The sequence below is a fragment of the Amblyomma mixtum genome, chromosome 1, assembly GCF_055824585.1.
Source record: "Amblyomma mixtum isolate Tamu chromosome 1, ASM5582458v1, whole genome shotgun sequence".
Lineage (NCBI taxonomy): Eukaryota > Metazoa > Arthropoda > Arachnida > Ixodida > Ixodidae > Amblyomma > Amblyomma mixtum.
In genome coordinates, this window is record NC_143012.1 from 62,804,209 (window position 1) to 62,827,221 (window position 23,013).

The 23,013-nt window shown below is 45.9% G+C and overlaps 1 protein-coding gene across 3 annotated transcripts in view; it reads left to right on the forward strand.

Moving 5' to 3' along the window:
• Nucleotides 1-23,013, forward strand: part of LOC149366489 (KICSTOR complex protein SZT2-like) — a 197,033-nt gene that overhangs the window by 45,257 nt on the left and 128,763 nt on the right. For all 3 annotated transcript variants that reach the window (XM_089551003.1, XM_089551010.1, XM_089550996.1), the window contains 5 exons: nucleotides 365-534; nucleotides 2,117-2,410; nucleotides 3,498-3,576; nucleotides 5,311-5,408; nucleotides 8,073-8,235. In XM_089551003.1, the coding sequence (XP_089407129.1) occupies nucleotides 365-534; nucleotides 2,117-2,410; nucleotides 3,498-3,576; nucleotides 5,311-5,408; nucleotides 8,073-8,235 (804 nt within the window). The remainder of the gene's footprint in view (nucleotides 1-364; nucleotides 535-2,116; nucleotides 2,411-3,497; nucleotides 3,577-5,310; nucleotides 5,409-8,072; nucleotides 8,236-23,013) is intronic.

Here is a 23,013-nt window from a genome sequence, read left to right on the forward strand (position 1 = left end):
GAAGGTTCTGAAATCGGGGCATGAAATGATCGTTAGTGGGCTAACGATGCTCAATGGGCGCGGTTGGGAAAGAGTTAACTGATGTCATCGCAGCATACCTGCTTTTGCTCCCCTGGACTGTGTAGTTATCCCTTCTGGTGCTCGGAAGGTCCTGAATACATTCTTGGCTGAGAACTGTTGCTTCCAACTGACAAAGAAGTTCTGTGACCTGTGACCTTCTCCCCCCCAGCCTTTTATTTACTTGTTTGCTTGTTGAATGACTTGTCTGTAGAATTGCTGCTTGCAGTATTTTTGCCAGAGAGAGAAGGTGACATTTTGATGCCTGTTTTGACCTGTTGCTCACTCTCTCGTGGTGGTGTCACAGATTGTGAAGGACCTGACACAGCAAATATTGAGCCTGGAGCTCAGCAAGCGAGTTGCCAAGGACACCCACACGGACGGTGGCCTCTGCATTCGGCCGCCGGGGCCACGCACGTACCGAAAAGCCAGTTGCTGCATCCTCTTCCGCAAGCCCCTCGAGAGGATCCTCATCAGGTGGGTGGCCTGATGTGCTCGAAGTGAAAGGCACATTGTTTATACATTGTCCCAACAGTCAGTACAGTCAAACCTCGATATAACGAACATGTATATCACGAATTATTGGCTATATTGAACTTTTCGTAAATATTTTTGACAAATGCATGCAATTTCTACTTTCTATTTCGAAACGTGGTTGGCCACGAAACGGATATATCGAACTCCCCAGCTGTGCCCGTTCGGACAGCAGGCGGCGGGCTTCGCCGCACTGCACAAGTGACTGGTGGTGATGCGGCAAGCGTGTGCGCCGAGGTTTGCACTTTTATCTCGCACTCGCCAACAGCGGTGCGTATGGTCGTAGCCCGGCAGTCAGCTCGCGTTCACACCTCTGGCATTCGTTGACAGCGCCATGGAAGCGGCACCATGGGTGGTTGCAAGCTTGCGGTAACAATCCTGCGCTCATGCTGACTGTCGCGGAGGTGGCGAGAACGGCGATGGCTTTCGCCCTGACGTACCGCTTTCTGCGCGACACGGCTGTGATGTGGGGAAGCCACCGTAGCCGGGGCTTAATTTGTGCTTGTGGTGCTGTGCGGGAAAGCCAACCTAACTGGCGCTCGGCTTTTTGCAGCCCTTTGAATAGCCGCGAACACCTTCGAAACGGCGCCAAAACCTAGGAAGACGTTTCTCTAGTAAGGATCACCAGAATTGGTGTCCCTTCAGTCACTAAATTGCGCCACTATTGCGTGCGTTTGTGATGGAATTTTATATTACAGATTTCGGGTATAGCAAACTATTTCACGATTTTTTACGTGTTCACTGTAGTGAGGTCTCACCATACCTGCTCTGACTAGGATACAATGCGTTCATTTGTTTCTTGGTGTGCTCCAATGGTTTTTGGTTCCTTGTTATGAAGAGTTGATTCATTGCTGTGTGCACGAAGTTGTATGTGTTGTGACTAGGTGCAGTCGTTATATCAGCATCTTGTGCTAAAACTGAAAAGGAATACAGTCGGAGCTCATTATAACAAAATGGTTTATAACAAAATAATGGATACAACGAAGGAATGACGATTCCCCTTTGAAGCTTGGTCGACACTGGCTATAACAAAGCTACGGCTATAATGAAGTAATCACCAGGCCCTTTCAGCTTTGTTATAATGAGGTTCAGTTGTATAAAGCACACGTGGGGCAGCATGCTCTTGCCGTTCCAGTTAGCTCAGTTGGTAGAGCGACTGCTCCGCTGAAGCGGTGGTCCCGGGTTTGAACCCCGGACCAGGACGAATTTTTCTTTAACTACAAAGTTTCTGAGAAAGCTGTATAACTTTCCTTTGTAGCCGTATGGCTGCGCTCAGGTGGATGCCATTGAGTAATTACTCTGTTATTACAAATCTACTCCACCTTGGGGGGATTCCCCTTGACATTTGACCAACATTCAGCTCTGTGCCGACACGAACTCGGCTCACGTTGGCATGCTGTGTACCATGAGAAAACATACAGAAACTATGCAAAGCGCTCAGGAATGAATCAACGCACGTGATCTCTGTTCACGCCGTAGTCTGTCGCGTGATGAAGTAGCGTCTTCTGATTTCTCTGCTTGAAAGGCACGAGAAGATGCCCAAGGACATTCTGAGCCCCATGGTGGCCGTCATGGACGTCGCCGTGACTCAAGCACACCCACTCCTGCACTACACTCCACACTCACACCGTCAGTCCGGCAGCAGTGGTAGCAGTGGCTCGCTGACGCGGAAGGGAAATGGTGTCAGCTCCGTGGTTGATCCGATGAGCCAGCTGAGCCGGTACCTGCACCACCGGCGGTGGATCTGGACTGTGCAGCGGCTTCCCAGCGTCCCACTGCCCCTGCACGCCGTCACCCGCATCCTCAAGACTCTGGCCAAGTAAGAGCTGCGAGGGCCCGGAAACGAGCTGCATATTAGTGGTCGCCAATTTGTGCAACATCTGTTTTGCTGCTCTTGCTGTTTCTGAGTGGGCAAACAGGAAATGCACTCCTCAGCTGACCTAATTAGAACATCTGGTCTGTTTGATCCGATGGCTTGGTCCTAGTTTAGTTTATGGGGTTTAACGTCCCAAAGTGACTCAGGCTATGAGGGACGCCGTAGTGGAGGGCTCTGGATATTTCGACCACCTGGGGTTCTTTAACGTGCACTGACATCGCACAGTATACTGTCCTCTAGAAGTTTGCCTCCATCGAAATTCGAACGCCACGGCCGCGATCGAACCCGCGTCTTTCGGGTCAGCAGCTGAGCGCCATAACCACTTAGCCACTGCGGCGGCCTCGATGGCTTGGTCCTGTCAGCATCAGGTGTATTAAAAGGACTCTCTAAATTTGAGCTCCACATATCGTATTTTCTGGTCTATAAGTCGCATGTGTGTATAAGGGTGTTGTGCACCCCTGCAAACGGCATTTTTTCTGAGAAAAGAAATCATGCATAAGTCGCACCGCTGTATAAGACACATTTGCTCATTCTGTAAGTGCTTTTAAAATGTGCTGGGGGTTCCTTCATTAGAGATCAAAACACTTGTGGGAGCTGCCTTGTGCAGATGGTCTTTGAGCTCTGGCTAGCATGTAAACCTATGTGAGTATTCGATAGTTTTGTAGAGTGCATAGGCTTGTGTGAACATTTAATCGAATAGTAAAGTATTAGACTCAGTCCGTCTATTTGGTGTTCGAAAACTCGGAAGTATTAGTTTCAAGCAAATAATATATCTGGAACACTTGCTTCGAATGGTTCAGCATACCTTTGCCAAGATGGTACCATGGCATACGTGCAGCCAAAGCCTGAACCCATTAGTTTTGCATGCCCACATCCCGTAAACATTTGCTGCCAACTCTACATGGAAAGGACGCTCGAAAAAAAAATCTTGAGCTTGCTTTTTGTGGTGCGTCAACTTGCAAACTGACAATTCATATTTGCATCAACTGTTGTTGGACGTGTTTTCTCAGTCTGTGCATTTGTCATCCAGGATGCGCCTTGAAGAAGGCTTTCATTTTGCCCACTCGAACTCAGGCATCCTGAACATGGCACTGGAGATTGAAATGAAGGTAATAATTCGTCACACTCTTGCTCGATTCTTATTGTGTGGGCTGATTTTCATTGAGGAAACCAGTTTTGTGAAAACAGACTGTGATGCTTTAGCTATTTCAAAGCCTGGTTGACAGCATTAAAAGATAGGGAGCAGGTTGTGCATTCTGTGACTTTTTTTTATCAGCAGAATTAAAAAGTGATAATTGTGATTAAGAAATAAAATATAATAAATGTACTGTAATATTGTAGATAATTTACGAAGTGTTCAACTTTAATGCACGAATGGTTTTGTAATGTGGCTTTATGCAGGCTAGTATTGTTATTGAACAGCCATTTTCCACTTTGTTAATGCATTTGAACTTGTCTAGAATTTGAACATCTAGAAATGCGTTGTTGTTGCATCCTCTTGCCACTGTAGCCAAACCTGTTGGTGCTATCTTTACGATCTTTTGAGTTTTTTAGTGGTGCGTTTTGCGGCAGTTCTTTTCTATTTGTGGGCACTCTCTTAAGTGTGTGAGTCAGCAGATACTATATTTACTTACATAATGAACCCACTCACATGATCAACCCACTTTAACTTTTGTTGTTAAAAATTGAGCCGTTTTTTATTTTTTTAAGCTCACTTAAAAAATGTGTGTCTGACCTTCAGGGATGGCATTCAGCATGTTCACCTTTTCTTGCCATGATTGGCTGTCACCGTTGACTATCATGAAATTGTCAGATCTGCCATGATACAGCAAACTCCTTTTGAAGCGAATGATGCTAAACATCCGCTACACAGATACGGGGACGCATTTGTTAACTGCATGTTTTTGTTGATAACATATGGATGGATGGGCTGATATAAAATTTCGTCTCTTACAAAACAAAATTCGTCCACTCTTTTTTCCCCTTTGTAATGAACCCTAGATTAAGTAAACTTTTCTGGAAAAAAAAAGTGGGTTCATAAAGCGAGAAACTATGGTAATCTGCAGGTAATATGGTAATCTGCAAGCACTTTCAGAAGAATGTCATTGCAACCATGACCAGTGGTTTGTTTCTGCTGTCTTGTCAGCACTTCCTGTGAATGCACGTTCTGACTGTTTTCTTGACCACAGCGGTGGTCTAGTGGTCTGAGCATCCGCCTCGCAATCGAAAGGTGCGGGGTTCGATCCCTATGTGCCGCCGGGTTCCTACCGGTGGTACAATGGGTGCAACCTTTCCCCTGGTCTGGTGCTCGGCTTATTCAGGGTGCAATATTTGGGAAATGGCCTTTGACCCCACCTCGAGTAGAAGACAAAACCTTGTCCCACGGCGCTGTTTGGCCACAGATGCCTTTGAGCCATAAAAATTCATCATCATCATGACTGTTAACTTGAGGTGAAGTCGTTACTGTAGTAGTGATGTATTAAGAATGGTTGGGGAAAGCATTTTAATTAATATGTGTCCAGTTCTTTATGCATAGTAGTAATGGTGTTTTACTTCATTTCAGTAATAATTCATTGTGTGAGCAGCCGCTGGCCTTTTAAAGCCCTTGGTAGTCGGTAGCTTTCTTACTGAAGACTTGTCGTTGAAACTAGTAAGGTTGCTTTGTAATGTCCCGAGAACCTGTTCTTCATCACGCAGTGTTTTCTGCCTTTCTAGCTTAGAGCAGGCAAAAACCGGTCGAGGGCACCATGCTTTGATGGGTACCTTGCATCCTGCCACTAAGATAAAGTCGACGAAGGCTTTATCATTTGTAAACCTGCGTTTTCTGTCATCCGTCTTATCAGAACACAGTCATGACCGACTCTGGTGACGCCTCCTTGCTGCCCTGTGTGGTGCAGTACATGCTCTTCCCACCTCACTCGAACACCACAATCAGGGAAAGGTGAGTGCTTTCCGTGTGGTCTGGGGAGGACTTTTTTAAAGGAAGAAATGGCCATGATGTAAAAACACTCACTTATAACACCCTTGTAAAACCTGTAATTGAATATGGTAAAATTGTTTGGGATCCTTACACTGCGTCTAACAAATTAAAAATTGAGAAAGTTCAGAAACTTGCTTCCCGTTTTATTTTCAATAAATATCGCCGAACTGATTCACCGACCGAATTATGTAAATTAGCAAACCTTAAAAGTTTAGAATACCGCACTAAGGTAGATAGGCTGAAGTTTCTTTACCTTTTAATCCATGGCCACTTGAATGTCAACACATCACCATATTTTACAATACACCCTAATGAAACATCAAGACATCGCCATTCCATGTATATTCCTGTGCCGCGTTCTTATAACGATTGTTTTAAGTACAGTTTTTTTCCTCGTGTTATTAAAGAATGGAACATGCTGTCAGAGTCCATTGTAAATATTACCGTATTTACCCAATTCTAACGCGCACCTTTTTTCGGGGAAAATACGTCTCAAAATCGCATGCGCGTTGGATTCGAGTGCAAACCGAAACGTCCCCATAGCTGCCCATTGTCATCGCCATTATACGATGTGGGAGCTCGCTAACTGCTGGCAAACATGGGAGCACGTTTGCTCGTCGTTTTTTGCGTCGCAAGAGCCATTTTCAACCGGTGTGGCGCTTGTCATTGGTCGCGTGTCGCGTGCTCAGCGACCACGTTCACGGCGACGGTATCCCGCGCACTGCCGCGGGCGGACGCCTCATCACTGCCGTTGCACGATCGAGATACGCGGCACGAAAAATGTGTTGATGAAACAACGGTTGTCAGAAACGCGTCTCCAAAAACGATGAGAGTCCTTTCCGTTTTGCGGCCGATTCTCTGAGAGAGAGATAACATCGTCCGCAGGCGGGGCACGCCGCGTCGCTGACGAGGTCGGGCATCATGCCGATCTCACAGATAACAGCGCTTCCGCGCTCGTTTTTACGCTTGTCTTGGCCGTCGAAGATCTCTATCTTTCGCTGAGATGCACTGACGAAGTCATGGATGCTCCGCAAGAAGCTTGAAGGATCCAAATGGTGCATCTCCGTTGCCGCAGTTACGCGTAGCAGCAGACGAACCTCCCGTCACCGGAGCTCTCCGCTTGCGCTTGGGGCGTCTTCCTCTATACTGATGCTTTGTCAGGAACTTGCGTGAACGAAAATCTCGTTTCTCAGTCACATCCATAGTGGAGAAAGGAGAAAAACCCGGGCAGAAGCGTTGGTTCACGTCTCGGTGGCGGCAGAAAGAAGAAAGAGCGTCTGCGTCCGTCCGTGCGGTGGGATGCTCGTAGCCAATGGAAGGGCTCCGATCGCACCACGTGATTTGAAGGGCCAGTCGCGACGCTCCTCGGGCGGGAAACGATCTTTTTTTTTTCGTATTTTTATCAAGATTGCGCCGCTGCCGAAGTGGCTTCTGGTAGAAGATGGGTAGGCCTACTTCCCCGCGAAAATTCAAGAGCGGGCGACGCCGTGGAGCGAAATGCCGCGTTCACGAAATTCGGTCAAATTCGCACTTTCGCGAGCCACCGCGGGTGCTTTAATTGCATTTTTTACTACCTTCCCCTTGATTATCGGCTTTGATTTTTTTTATATATAAAAGAAGAGGCTTGGGGGAATACAAAACGCAAGAAAATACAAAATCGACTTTATCGAAAAAATAGCGGTTTTTTCACCCGCATCTCTCCTTAAAATATTAAAACGGTTGCAAATTATTTTCATTCGTGGAAGTCACATGCACGTTAGAAGCGGGGCTCGTAGTTTTTTTTTTTTTTCATTCGGGCGCATATCAGGGGCGCGTTAGAATCGGGGCTTTAAATTTTTTTTTTTTTGGTGCCGTAAATTGGGTGCGCGTTGGAATCGGGGGCGCGTTGGAATTGGGTAAATACGGTAACTCCCTCAACGCCTTTCTAGAATGCCTGAAATCTTACCTGGACCGTAGTACACCAATGTAATAGTTTTGCCTCAGCACTTGCATGCGTTATTCTTATCTACTGTTTGATTTTTCCTTTGTTTTTTGTGTCGATATCGCAGTTGTGAAATGTACCTTGTTTTGAATGTGAATTTATTAGGTTTTCCACTCCTGTAATAGCCTGAGAAAGGCTGACAGTATCAATAAATGAATGAATGAATGAATAAATGAAGGTAACTGACTGAATGGATTCCTAGAGAGGGCAAGCATAGCACTGGGTGTCAGAGAGTCAGGTGGATGGACAAGATAGGAAGTACCACACTATGATCAAATGGGGTAGGTGGTGATGCATCTCTTAAGGGTAAACAGCGCGAGACACTTAGACGGAAAGATGAAGAAACACAAGACAAGCGCTGACTCACAACTGAAGGTTTAATCACAGAAACCAAGACATTATAAGGAAAGCACGGCCAATCAACCAAGCAAGCAGACAACAACCAAATGCACGTGTTGCTGTGTGATGTCAAGGGATAGAACCTCCCCGTCATGCAGGAATACTGGCGGCTTGCTGACACCCAACCTAGCAACAGCTGATCGCGAGTCGTAGTTACTGAGAGTCTGCTGTAATGGAGGACTTGCAGTTAGCAATGGTGCCAGCACTGAAAACTCCACTCAGTGCCGTCGTCGTCCGCTGTGCAGCCTTTCAGATGACGAGGACAACGAGATGGAGACAGCCGAAGCAGACGGAGAGCTCCAGCTGGTGACCGAGTGCTGGGTGGAGCCGCAGTGTGGCGTTGTGGTCAACTGCCCTGTCTCCAGCTCCTACCTGGACGGCAAGCAGTACACCGAGATCCCCAAGGCCGTGAGTGGCTCCCCCCCCTCTTCCTGTGGTGCCAGCCTTTTCGTGTTGGGCTTGCTGGCATTGCATTTCGCACAGTGCATCCGATGATGCTGGAGAGACTAGTTTTTTAAAAATTTATTTAAACCTTAAAGGTCCCGATGTTGGACATTACATGCGGTTTGTGCTTTATTGAGCAGAACTGTTATAACACCAGTACCCTCTTAGCTCCTTTGAAGGCTGACATGGAAGGAAATCCCAAAACGAGGAAATTTTCGTGCAGTTGAACCTCGTTGTAGTAAAGTCGAAAGGGTCCTGTGATTTCTTTGTTATAGCTGTTGCTTCCTTACAGCCATAGATGACCTTGGCTGCAACTGTTGCATGCCAACGGGCTTACCTGCGAGCATGTAGGCTGAAGGAAACATGGCTGGTCTCTCGCCATTGTGCGTGTTGAGGGAGTCTTCAACATGCTCATTGAATGCCTAGAATGAGGCTGAATAAGACTGTACCAATTGAATATGGCAGCCTTGCCCATTGCGCTTTCATATTTTCCGCAGTGTGTACAGGCTTCAGCGCCCAGAAAACGGGTCTCAGAAGAATGCTTCATACAGGACAGGTAGAGACTCATTCAGAATATTTAACTGCATTTTCTAGCCGCTGAAGTTGATACGGGCTACTGTGAAAGAGGCTGTGCAGCAGCGATTTCGTCATGAGTGTCTGTTTTTGGGCGCAGCTTTTAAGCGTCCATTCATGGGATGAGCGATGTCCCTTGCTATCGGTCTTGGCGTAATCGGCAGAGCGAACTGCCAGCACAGCGGAGGATGAAAAAGAGTGAACGCGAGAGCAGCTGAGGATAAAATGGTGGCGATAGCTAAGAGAGCATGATGAGGAAAGCGGAGGGAGAGAGTGCGGCAGCACTTCAGAAGACGGGCTCCACGGTAGGGACCTGCTAAGGGATGGTGCCAGAGTACGCGCAGTCATCCTTTCGCCTGAGGAGAGGCTCAATGGCGGCGGACTGCTGTGCGCTGCCCAAGCCAAAACCCAGAGCCACCTCATTCAGCACTGCTTGTGTCGTATGTGGTCGCCTACAGTTCAAGTACTGCAGTAGCTGCACTCAAAAAACGCGTTACCGAGAAGCGCAATTGTCAGCTAACTATTTTGGTGGTGTTTCCTGCGTAGTGCATGTGTGAGCTGGCCACGACACTGACAGCAGCAATCGGAGTAGTGTTCTGTGGAGAACGGACACTTCAGACCCAAAGCTAACGCCAAACCATTTGAAACGGGCACTATGAAATGCTTTGTGTACGGAGACTTGGTGTGCACTTGCTCATTGACTTGGGTGCATAAAATTTGGGCACTGAATTTTCAGTTCACGCAGCGTCGCGACGTGTGTTATCGCAACGCAGTAATGGTCAGATATCGACATCATGCGCACTGCGATGCATGGAAAGGCATGTAGTGGACAGCCACTCTGCAGACTATGCGAGATGCAGATGCTGCTACCAAAATGATTTTTTGTGTCCATCTCGCATGCACGGATGGTTCTTCATGGCTTGTTGGGTTCCAGATATAATCTTCAGGCATAAGCAGCACATTACATGCAAGCGGTAGCGGAAACTGACACCAGTCGGATATGTGTCTGGCAGCTTACAGTTTCAGTTGAGCTTTCTTGACATGCCTCATTCCTAACATTGTGTCCACAACAGAGGACATGGATTGACCACATTATACCAGCCACTTTGAAAGCTGGACGGGCACCCAACAAAACTTGAACCGAGGTTAATGAATTGCTGCATGTATTCACCTATCTTGGAGGGGTTTAAAACGTGGCCAAGAGAATGACAAGTAATGCATGTTGTCAGCATCTTTACTTTGTGGCTGCCTCATGAGCTTTCACTGCACCTTCTAACTACCTGCAAGCGCGGCATACCACAAAACTATTTAGAGCAGGCTGTGGTGCTCGCAGAAACAACGGAGGTGACATGTGCTGATACAAATTATATTTGTTATTTTGTAAATAGTTATACCAGCTGGTAAAAGATGGGCATTTTGGTTGAGCTTGTGGACTTTGGACTTTAGCCCAAAAGATTTGTGGAGATGACCGCTGTGACTGCGGTATTCCGAAGGCCAGAGAAAAGATGCTCGTTTGCCTGCTCCCAAACGATAGCTTATCTGGAGGATGGGTGATCTTCCAAAAGTTATCAGTAGAGGTTGCAGCAGTGGTGCCATGATGCAACGACGACTGGCCAAGACGAGGCATTACATCAGTGCCCTTAAATTTTTTGGGGTATAGTGTAACCCACCATTGAGCCACTAGCGAAAAAAGCTTCTCTGAGTTGCCAATAGATGGCAGTAGCAACCTTGCCTGTGCACTTCTCGCGGGCTCTTTGAAACTTACTGAGCCATCCAGTGGCTACATTGACTCAGTATTTGTGGCCACACAGATTAATGGCTTGTGTGATGTGACCCACTGGGGACGCACGACGCAGTGGACACGTTAAGTTATGTTCTCATGAGGCTCTTTCTCCACTGTGAGACACATGGAAAGGAATATGCCTTTCCGTTGGCTTGTGCCTGCCACATATGCTTGCCATTCAAACTCCAAGAGTAGTATAGTAGCACTGTTCCTCAAGTGCTGATGACACCTTTGTCTGGCACTCACGATGTTGTATTGGGGAAGATAAGTTGTCATGAAAAGCAGTGTACAGTGTCTTCATGGAAGAGTTGACACTGATGATGAGAATGATTGCATTTTTAAGCTTGTGTAAGAGTTCTGTAATTGCCATAATGTAGTTATTTTCTTAGTGCTGCTGTAGCTTGAGACGATTGCAGTTTCCACATTTGTCGTAATGCATTCTAATCACTTACGGGCTGTTTAAATAGTGAGCTATTCATTCAGTGCCAGGGCTATTTTTGTTGGTGAACTGTAATACTGAAGTAGTTTGAAGAGGGCTAATAGTATTTTTCAGGGGCATACTAGGGTGCACCTGAGGATGGGCTCGTTAAATCAGAAATATGATTAATTTGGTGGGGTGGGTGATAGGGAGCCCAAACCTACTTATTTTCGAAGGTATATAAGCATATATATTTGGCCTGTGTGAATATTCGACAATTTCGGCCATTCTATCGAATGGTAAAGCATTCGATATTCGATATGATCCTCATGTTTGGCGCTGAAAATCTTGTAAGTATTCGTGTCAAGCGAGTAACGTCTCTGGAACACTTGCCACATGTAGTTTTGGTTCAGTGTACCTCCTCTGTGATGGCACTGTAGTGCGTCCACAGCCAAAGCCCCAACTTCATGGGCACCTGCCAAGCGTACAGGGTCAATCACACTTAGAGGGAACACGGCTCCGCGTGGCTGCGCACATGCGGAGCACCATTGCGACCAAGCCGGCAGCAAACCCGTGCAAAGGGGCAAATCACACGAAGCACCACTTCGAGCTCCTTCTTCTCGTGCGCCACTGTGCATTGATTCATGAACGGGTTAGATGCAATGGCAGTCCGCAGGCATGTGGCCACACGGAGCCGTGTTCCCTCTAAGTGTGATTGATCCTGTACATGTCAAGTGCCACTGTGCATGCTGGAGCCGGTCTGTGCATGTACAGAAGGCTCGAGAAGCCACGAGTGGGTAGCTCAGATTTGTACCCATGAGCTATCTGCACTCGCGCCAGAACTGGCGCAGTGGCATGCACCAGTTGGAAAACACACAGCTTCCTTGAATTCTGTGGGAATTCTGTGTGAGCTGACTGCAGCTGCTCTTTTTCATGACGGCGTAAGCACGAAAGATAGCTAGCATGATGCACATAGAGAGGGATGCGCCTTTCCGACGGCTGATGCCTGTAGGCGTCCACGAAGTCACTGCTTTTAAAAGCAACAGCCGTGTGACAATGCAGTTGCATTTAAGGCCAGTTGGAGGTCCCACAAATAGGTCTGGCACCCCGAAAACACGTCGGCTCTGCGTGTAGGTCTGCACCCCCTGTTTCCGGTGGTCATTTTTGCAAAAGGTCAACACAGTTTCACTGAGTGTGACAAAGCTTCTCTGTACTCTTTCTTTTAGTACCTTAGCACTTAAAGTGGTCATTCCCCGCATTTAGCCATTGTGTGTTTGTCTGAAGCCCGCTCTGTGGCAGGCTGCTTACCTGCCCAGATAATTAGTCGCGAGAGGCTGCTTGGGAACGGTGCCCAGGGTCGCAACCCAACCCAAGGAACACAAGTCCCACTTATAGCAGCACCTGCCCTAGAACGGCAATGGCGCATCGCTTAACCGCTGCACCACTGTGCCAGGAGGGGTAGGAAGATTCCCAGGGATCTATGAAGGGAAAGAGTGACCAATTCCACTTATATGGACACTAACTGATTATCGCTATTCGATAAAACCACCCTCCGTGAACACTGGATCTGAGCACCGGAACCGAAGGGAAAATCAAAATGCTAGCGCACCCAATTTGCGTTAGGCCTAACTACACAAATCGACCGTAATTTTTTTTTCACGCAGGGGGCTTGTGTGTTAGAAAAATACATGATTTCGAAAATGCCTATTGCTGTTAAGCCTTTTTTTTTTGTGCTATAAGTAGTTGAAATATTCGGTTCGAAATCATTTGGAAATTACTATATATATATGTATGTGTACACACACACGTACATACAGTCGGGGACAAAAGTCTCCGGACCACGTGTTCCTCTAACGAAGCCGATAGCCCTGCTATTAGTCAGCAGCTAGAGACCACACTTGTGGAGGTAAAAGTTAAATTTTTGCTGTTTCGTCTCCACAAGTGCGGTCTCCAGCCACTGTCTGATTGTAGAGCTATAAGCTTCGTTTGAGGAACACATGGTCCGGAGACTTTTTCCCCACACGCACACGCACGCACACACACGCGCACACACACACACACACACACACCGTTGGCTCCAAACAAACATTGCAAGTCATTCTGTGTTTGCCGCACGACACCGAGCTCCTTATCTGGTCGGAGTCCAAGGTCAAGCTAGAAGGCTGGGCAATGGTGGAAGCCACAAAGGGAAAGGAAAGCTAAATCCAGTCGAAGCTGACTGAGAGTTAGATAGGTAGACCTATCTTTGTTGGGGCAGCCTTTGTCGTTCTTGCCGGGTAAGCTTTATGTAATTTGTATCGCAAAGTCCTGGCAAAGACCACGAGTCTGTGTTGACGCAGGAACGTTTCATCTATCGACGGGTCCGCCATCGCTTCCAAGTCATATGCATATGGTTTACCCCTGCTCTATCTTCTTCAAGTAGGAGCCACACAAATGTTTTTGAATAATGAGGAATGAAGGCACGCCCTCGAAACAAGCCTCCAAAGCACGCTGCTTCATCAGCATGGCCGTTCTTTGTCCTCAGTTCGAATTCTGCCTCTTTTGCGTTTGCGACCACGTGCTCGCCCACTGGGGTGCGCCGATAATGCCTCGTGGTATGCCGAGTTTATCAAGATCTGTGCTGCGTGCGCAACTTCGTTCAAGTCGTTCCGGGAAAACACTTGTGCTGTGGTCGCCGATAGAGCGTAGGGGCTCGCGAAAGGCTCCTTATCTTGGGATTGTTCTCGGGCGATTCGGCTGTCGAGGTGGCGGCAAGAAACGGTCCTCGCCAATCTGATCGGCGGTGGACGGTCGCACGTCTTTGGAGGACAGCTACTTGGAGATTCCGAAACCTTTGCACCCTGGAGTGTCTTCAGGGACAGTAGAAGTAGTGGTCAGGGGTGGAGCGAAGCAAGGGTTGATGAGTGTCTTCAGGGACAGTAGAAGTAGTGGTCAGGGGTGGAGCGAAGCAAGGGTTGATGTTTGCCACGTGCGCAAGGTGACAAAAGACTGCAGGACAAAAAACCAAATGGCTGTGGCTTAGCTTGGTTAAGCCTGGTAATTGCGAAAGCAATATCCGTAGCTACGCCATGGTTCAGCTGGTAGTGTAGCTGGTGGTGGTGCTTGTGGTTAGACTTGTGGTGATGCATCGGTTATGCAATCCAATCCAGTCCATTCCAATCCAATCCAAACCAATCCAATCCAATCCAATATGCTAATATGGTAGCTACCGGCCTCGCTACGCGATGGGCTGAAAGTGCAACTAGTATTGCTTTCGCAATAAAAGAAAGTAAAAACAAATGTGAAAGAAAGAATGTTTGAGTGCTCAACTTTGCAGTGCGAGTATATTGTATCGATGGTTTCAGTCGCCTAACAACCTTTTTTTTTTCTTTATTGCCGGTAGAATGCAATGAGGCTTCGCAATAGTAGAAACTTGTGCAGTGCGACTGAACGTGCATAAGATGTGAATGCATAACTGGTGAACAAGACCGGCAAGATGGAATATCCGTGTCGACACAAAAATGGCTCATTTGCATGGTTGTTCTGTTCATTTTCGTGGCTCTTGGTGGATTCTTGTTGAAGATTTGGCTTCAGTATGTGTGTTAAAAACACCGTTCGTCTTGTCTTGTGAGAGTAAATGCTCACATTGAGATGTAGGTTGTCAGCATCTTCATGAAATGATGCTGTGTCTTATCTCATTCCAACCCATGAAGCTGGAAGATTTCACCTGGTGTTGCATTTTGGCTGGGCTGTGATACTTTCTGGAAGCTGGAAAGTGGTGCATTAAATTATTCTCAAGTTCCTATGTAGTACTGTTTTATCTCCGACTAAATGACTTTCCTGAAACCATAAAAAAACCTATTTACCATGTGTCACCACACTCGTAGAGGTGCTTGTAAGAGCAGTGATTGATCTCACTTGTGAATGCAGTTCTGTCCTTGCTTGGGCACTTCAAGCTCACTAGACAGGCAATGTGAAATGGAAGATCCTGGGTGGTAATCTGCTGCATCAATACTTTGGTTCTTCATTGTGTTCAGGTATTCAGCAGTACACTGTGCGCTAAAAGCAAATAAGCTATATTTTACCGAAATGTGGTCACATGGTGGACTGCAGTGATAATGACAGGTTTCACCGAAGATGGCTTTTTATGCGATTTTTAGTGCCAAATTAGAATTATGAATCCCTGTTTCTTGGACATTGCAGTGCTCAATCCTTATAATATGAGGCATTGTCTTTTCATTTCTGCTACAGCCTTCCTACACATTTTGGTCAGTGTTCAGTCCCTTTAGCACGCATTTGATGCTTATAAATTTCGTAATGTCCTCGAAAGGCACCTGTTACTTTGACGTGTCACTTTCTGTAGTTTTGGTTTAGCTAACTGTGTTGTTGCTCCTGTGCTTTGTTGTAACTGACCTTTTATTCGTTGCACTGCACTCCTGCAAGGGCCTAGGAAGCGGCCTGCAAAATTGAAATAAACAAACAAATACAAAACTGACCGCCGGCTAATCTGCCTGTCTTGCACGAGATTCGCTGACAGCTATCCACGATGCCGAATGCAGTGCTCACGGGGCTACTGAATGCTGCCCTCTATGCGCAGAAGTACAAAAGGGTGTAAGCACTTAATTGCGCCGCTGCACACAGAGGGTGCCACAAATCTGTGGTACGGTAAAACAGTGACACTCTGCTTTGCTCCTAGTTTGTGTTATGGCAACACTGCTTACGCCACATAACTGGGAAACGTGCTGATAACAGCTCTTGCTGTAGAAAGTTCTTCGAATGCATCATTAAAAGGCTGCCATGCGATGTGCACATGTGTATAGATTTCAAAGTAACAGAGCTAATGCAAGGTTTTTTCTTTAATTTTTAGAGGGTAGTGGCTGAAGGTTGGGCTATGAGAGGCACAGGTAGAGCATTTGATAATATAACTCGTGTAAGGCTGATCCCGCCGGTCCCTTAAGGGCGGAGTCTGGTCTTTAAAAAAAAAAATTTATTAATGAAGTCACAGTTAACAGCAAATGTGTATTTTTGTGCGCTGATTCTAGATATGTCATTTAATTTCATGTAGAACAATTCCTTGAGCTTATGCAATTTTTATGCAAGTGTTTTCGAAGAGCTTTGAAAAAAATTTCTTGCGGGAAACTTGCTGAAATGTATGCCATTGGGTTCTCTTGACACCAAGGAATGCAGTAAGGGTAAAATTATCATCTTGGCTATCATGGAACATGAGTTACAGGGTACTGAAGCTGCTGCTTCAGAAACAGGAATACACACTTTTCTTGTCATTTCTGAAGCGACACCTTCAAAACCCTATAACTTAAGTTCTGTGATAGGCAGGAAGACATTTTTACCCTTATTGTATTCCTTGGTGTCAAGAGAACCCAATGGCACACATTTCAGCAAGTTTCCCGCAAGAAATTTTTTTCAAAGCTCTTTGCAAAATACTTGCATAAAAATTGCATAAGTGCTCAAGGAATTGTTCTACATGAAATTAAATGACATAGCTAGAATCAGCGCACAAAAATACATGTGCAATGAAAATTTCATAACTATGATTACATTAATAAAATTTTCTTTTCAAGACCAGGCTCCTGCCTTAACATCACTGTCATGACTATCACCTAAAGAGCATTCCTTGCAGTCTTTAAAGAAGCGCAAAAGCCTTCAGTTTTCTTTTTAGTGTCACTCATTGTAATTGCTATCAAAAGTCACTATTACGGTTCCGATTGTGATAATGATTCTGAAGACAAATTGCACCTAGGAGCGTTAGCAAGTGTCCTCTCTGAACGCGTGAAAAACACTCGACAGGCTGGTGAAATACGAATGAGAGAGGCCAGGGCGAAAGTTCAGAGATAAGGGACAGGCATATTGTTCTACCTACCCCGTTTTAGTTTTGTGTGAAGACAAGATATCGTGCAGGGTACCAAAGCCTTTGCGTTGATATCCAGCTTGCAAATAGATAAAGCCTGGCATTTGCATATCAGCTGGCTTTTATGCAACTTTCAGCCCCCACATCCACCCTACCTATCACTTGTGCCTGATCACAGTTTTTCAGTTGGGACATGGGTGTGCGTATACTTGATTGGTTATAAAATTCTGTAGTAAGGAGTATTAGTAGCTGTGACACGAATGAACGTACATTATGTCGATGAACTTATAAGACGCACAGGGCTGTCTTGTTTTAATTTAGCATGTTCTTTTTTCTGTAGTTGCTTGTGCGTTATTTTGGTGTATCAACTGTTTTGTCAGTCAGCTTGTTAAATATTTTTGGGCACGCTTATATATATATATATATAAATACACACACACGTACACTTTTACGTCTGCAGATGTGAATGGAATTTTCGACCACGCTGCAGTGCCGTTCGGTGTGTTGCCAGCCCTCCTCCTTTTGCTTTAAATGACTATAGACACCAAATTTTTGCTTTTGCATTTTCTTCTTTCAAACGATGTATTAGACATAGGTGTACATGGAGCACCCCATAGTATTCGCCTACGACCGCTTAATAATTTATAGTTGAATTTCTTCTTGATGCTGTTTCAGTTTCTAAATTATCCATTAGAGGGCTCCTGAATAATTTTGACCACCTGGCGTTCTTTAACGTGCACTGACACCGCATAATATACGAGCCTCTAGTATTTCACCTCCATTGAAATTTGGCAGCCGCAGCCGGGATCGAACCTGCGTCTTTTGGCTCAGCAACTGAGCGCCATAACCAGTGAGCCACCGCCATGGCTAGAGGGCATTCTAAAGCGAAAGCTCTACTACGCTAGTCCGAACTAAAGTTTCCCTGTGTGTTGCCGGCAGTTAGCAGCGGCATCCTTAGGAGCTGGATCTGCGTCTAGAAACAGGTGGTCGCTGCGCCGAGCTCCGCGCTGCGCCGCGGCATATCTCCATTGGATCGCTGGATTAAGACAGTATTTAGGCGTATAATAGTGTGGTTAACCATGATGACATCATAGTATAGTAATGAGCATAATTAGTAGTAAACATAATTATTTCCACATGTAATACTTCACTGGAAAGGGGTTTACCCTAATTAAGTAACACTAATTAGATTAATTACTGTAGTTAATCGGTTGATATGTATGTTGCTATAGCCATGGATAACTAAAAGTGCTAAACTTGTGATGTGACCTTCAGCTTGACCTTGAAAAAGAATTAAGCGAAATGTAAGAATAACAATGGGTGAATGGATGGCGTCATAGACAGTGCAACACAATGTAAGTCACGTGACTTTGACATAACGTCAATCGGCATGTTGAAAAGGCCCCAATGCTGGTAGTTGCCCGGAACGCACTCAACGTTACAGACGCCAAGCTGCGTACAGTTATCCGATACACCAGAGCTTCCTCCCTAACCAGGTTCAACAGTAGTAACTAAACCACAGCGGATTTTCGCTTGTGCGGTGTGAAGTGAAATGATTGATTTCACCAGAAATAGTGTAGTATAGCTATACCTCATTTCAGGTCAGGGAAACGACTTTTTTTTATTCTGGAGAGTAGCACCTTGTTTGCAGTTTGCCCAAAGATTAATTTATTAAAATAAGTGTGCATTTATCATACCTATGTGTGGGCAGCTTCCGAAGCTGGGCAGGCCAATGAAATGATCACAGTTTTTTGCAAGTTTCCTTTTTTCACAAAAATAAGATCATTAGCACAGCCGTCATTGCCAGTGACTGGTCCTGTTAAGTGCATTATATATTATATGCGATACTTAAGTGGGAACTGCTCATTGATTTCACTTATTGCTTCAATAAGTTGTGTTGCCTCTTGACCGCGCTTAAATATGTTTGCTTGCGTCAGAGACCTTTGTTGTGAAGCCTTGGGAATAGCATGCCATGACACTCTGCAACAGCATGATCTAAGAGGAAGACTGTACCATTTCAGAATGCGCCAAACTTGCTACAGCTTGATCTTTTTGAGGAAGATGTTTGCATGAGAATGGTAGGGTTCAAAATCAGGTTGCAAATTGCCAGTCTCATATTTTACTGCTTTTGCAAGAGTTGTGTATGATGGGCTGATTGCAGTCTTGCAGTAATATAAACCGTAGCCAGATGTTCAGTTAGGATGGTGTTGCTTGCAACAAAAGCTGAAATTTTGGATGGCACCTTTGTCAATTTAAATATTCACAACTGATGAATGTTAGTCAGCATGGCCTAACAACATGGTTCATCCTGTGGGAAGCTGTCGTCAACAGTGTTTGAGAAATTCTTTCTTAAAGCACGCCATCACACCCTGCATTTACTCTTTATCAGTACCCGGTGTCTTCTCATTTGTGACAGGCTTATCCAGATTTCCTGCGCAATAGTTGCCGCTTATCAAGTTTTCAGTGGGAGTGATATTACACAAAAGCCTTCTTATCAGCTGGGTGGGGGCATCACTCTTGGAAGTGTGGTGCATTGTTACACATTGCATATCACCCGTTGCATTGCCTCATTTACCACAGAACAGGGTTGCGCTGAACAAACGGCTGTCGTGTGGGTGTCGGAGCGATGTTGAGGGCTGTGGTCTCATCAATCCACTTGACACACTGATTGTTTGTGGTTAGTTTATCATTCATTCATTCACGAGTGGAGGTTGTAGTTGGATGGGCTCTACTGTCATTGACATGCTTGAGCATTTGCGACTTAATTGCTTGTTTCATTGACGAGCTGTGAATAGGCTGAGCGGTAAGCTTTCAGCTCTTCGTTTCCTGCTGCTCTGAATGATCGGTGTACATATTTAAAGGGACAGTGAGGAAAGCACTATTAATATTTTTTTTATAGCAAAATACGATAGTTCGGCATGTCATGGCTTTGTTGACACTTGGCCGGCAGCGAAAGATGCATATATTTCTAAGAAATTTGGATTCGAAGTTGAAAAAGTTTTTCCCGCCGCTCTGATTCAAACTTGGGATTCTCCTATGACGACACAGGACTAAGTGACGTGAAACATGACGTGCACATGATGTGCACATGACGTGCACATGACGTGCACATGACTCCGTGATTTCTGGCGCCCAGCAGCGCGGCCTAGCAGCAGCCGAAACGAAAGCTACCGCCGGCCGCACGTTGGAGGCATCTATCGGCTGTTGCGGCCGTCGCTACAGTCGCTTCGCTTACGTTTGCACTGGCGTTTTGCCAGCGTTACGACGGATCTCGTTCTCGAAGTTGCCAACGAAGTTCTTGCAAATAGACACCTTTAGCATACCGTGTACCTTGTTATCGCTAGCGAAATACCGGGAGCCCCCCTAACGCCGGTGAGCAGGCGCTGATTGATCCCGATGCTTCAGGCGCGCGCGTAGCTGCCGGGCACGGGGCGCCATCTGGCAACGTCAAGGAGATTTGCTCATGCATTGGCTGCGCCTCAGTGATTTGTGGTTTCTCGGGTCCTAGAGTTGCTAGAACCATTGGTTCTAGCAGCACTGTTTTGTCCTATGACGTCATCACGCTTGTACTTGCGAGTTTGGCCTGTGACGGCGATACCTGCATTTTGGTTCTTGCTCTTTTCTACGTTACAAGAGCTTTGTTGTCAGTATGAGTGGCGTTTTTGTAATCAGGAGCTGGTATTCTGCCGATACAGGCCAACTTCAATTTCTCCTCAGTGTCCCTTTAAACTTAGCCCACGGCACGCAATGCTTGTCTTATATGGGGGAAGTTATGTGAAAGTTGATGGGGTGTTATGTCAACACAGTGCCAACTTGATGTTTTGTCCCATTTAAGATTCCATTATTCTTAGCAGCATAGCTTTGTCCATTTGTTGAGTACTCATTCTTGAGTCAGCAACGCTGCAGGGCTCGAAACTGGGAATTGAAAACTGTGCCTATACCCTGTTTGCTTACGTAGTTGACCCACTTGCACAGTGAACCCCAGCACCAAAGATAATTGGCCCAATATGGGAAGTGCATTGGCAGAGGCCAGTCGTACAAAGGACCAAGTGAAACCATCAGTTGCCAATATTGGGCCAATTGCCTGTGCTCAGCCACTTTTGTGGCTGAGCACAGGCAAAAAAGCAAAGTAAATTCTCAGCCACAAAAGTGGCTGAGAATTTACTTTGCTTTTTTTTGAAGCGCTCGCTTTTCCTAGTGCCTTCCCCAGTTTTGCGCCGTCCGTCAGCTCGCCAAGATGCTACTGTGTTTATCTTTTGGCGAAAATTCTTGTTGGTTTGGCGTGTGTGAACTTTGCAGACTGCCAAGACACTGTGTGCCTTCTATAGGAGTGCTGGCGGTGTTGACTTGCTCAGCGTTCTGAATCGGCTGCGTGTTTTGTTTAACTTCACATAAAAAAACGTTCACCTGACCTTCAGTGACGGTGTTCAGCGTGCTTGCTTTATCTTGCCGCGATTGGCCGGCGCCATCGACTATCGCAGAATCTCGGATCGCGCCATGACTCAGCAAACACCTTTGGAAGCAAACAGTGCTAAACACCGGCAAGATGAACGCGCTGACTGATAGCTTTTGTTGATGGATATACGGGCGGACGTGATGGTTGGGTGGGTGAACGTGCATGAAACTTCGACGCTCACAAAAAAAAATCCGTTGAAACACTTTTTCCCCGCGTAATGAACCCTCCGGACAAAACTGATGTAAACTTTTCTGGAAAATGAGTGGCTTCATTCAGTGTGTAGGTACAGTATATCATTTTATACTTCATCTAAATACTGCATGCACCATTTATTCAAAGATTACCGAGTGCAGATACATATCACACCGCTTCCTATTTACAGTTACCAGCAGCTTGTTGTCGCTCTTCTGCTGTGCATTTTAAATAACATGCAAAAGGAACTATGATGAATTCGGAGGAATGCTCTAGCTCATGGCTCCTCAGACTGGGTTCTGTGGGACCCTTGATTTCCTTGGAGCACGTATTGGGTTCCCCGAGTACGTAAGCCCATGCATGCTTCAACTCCTCACGTTTCCTTTATCTACTTTATCTTAGGACTGATCCTATTGTAACTGCTAATGGCAGACTTTTTTTACTTCATCAGGATGTCCTTTTTGATTTGGCCGTTTTTAAGTATGTTGGGTCGGAAGGGATGGAAGCCAAGATAAGACACCTCAGTACAATTGAAAGCCACTGGGGTTATCTAGGTTATTGAAGGCTGAAAAGATTGAAGCCCCCTGCTTTGCTTTGCTCTTTTCTTAAGTAATGAACTTGAACAGGGTGTCTAGCGACCTGAAAATCCTGGAGGCGAAAATCCTGGAGGCGTCAAGGAAATTCCATGCACCTTGAGAAATCGGGTCATTTCAGTGAGGTCATTTCCTTTCCTCAAAACCAATTTTCAAACCATTTTTTCCCTCATATTCTTATTCGATTTGTGTTTCAAAGTTTAAATATTCGCTCGGCCCTACTATTAAAGGTGCACTGAAGAGGATTCTGAACATGTCTTTTTGCCGCGGGAACTCTATCCACACGTTCCTAGCATTCTTAGAAACGGACTTATTGCCCTGTGTGGCCGATTTCCCCAATTAAAACGAATTAACGTCCGGCTCCCGCCTTTTTTTTTTAATTCTGCCTCGTACGGTGGGCGGAGTCGACCAACGCTTGGAGCGCCTTTCACCCAGTCCCGTGGAGACTTTGCTTTCGCTTTATTTTGTTTTTTAGGTTTCCATGAATAAATAGTTTCATTCACAGATAATATAGCCGCAAAATAAGCCTGAAGAAATAAAAGTACGCGTGGACTATTTGCTACTACGGACTACTACATATTACTCCGCCGATGGCAGAGCGGCAAGCTGACACGGGACTGGGTGAAAGGCGCTCCACACGTTGGTCGACTCAGCCCACCGTACGAGGCAGAATTAAAAAAAAAAGGCGGGAGCCGGACGTTAATTCGATTTAATTGGGGAAATCGGCCACACAGGGCAGTAAATCGCAGTTTCTAAGAAAGCTCGGAACGTGTAGATCGAGTTCCCGCGGCAAAAAGACAAGTTCAGATTCCTCTTCAGTGCACCTTTAATGCTTTAGAAATGTGTAATGTTCAATAATGTGTTCCTTTTCTGTTACAAATA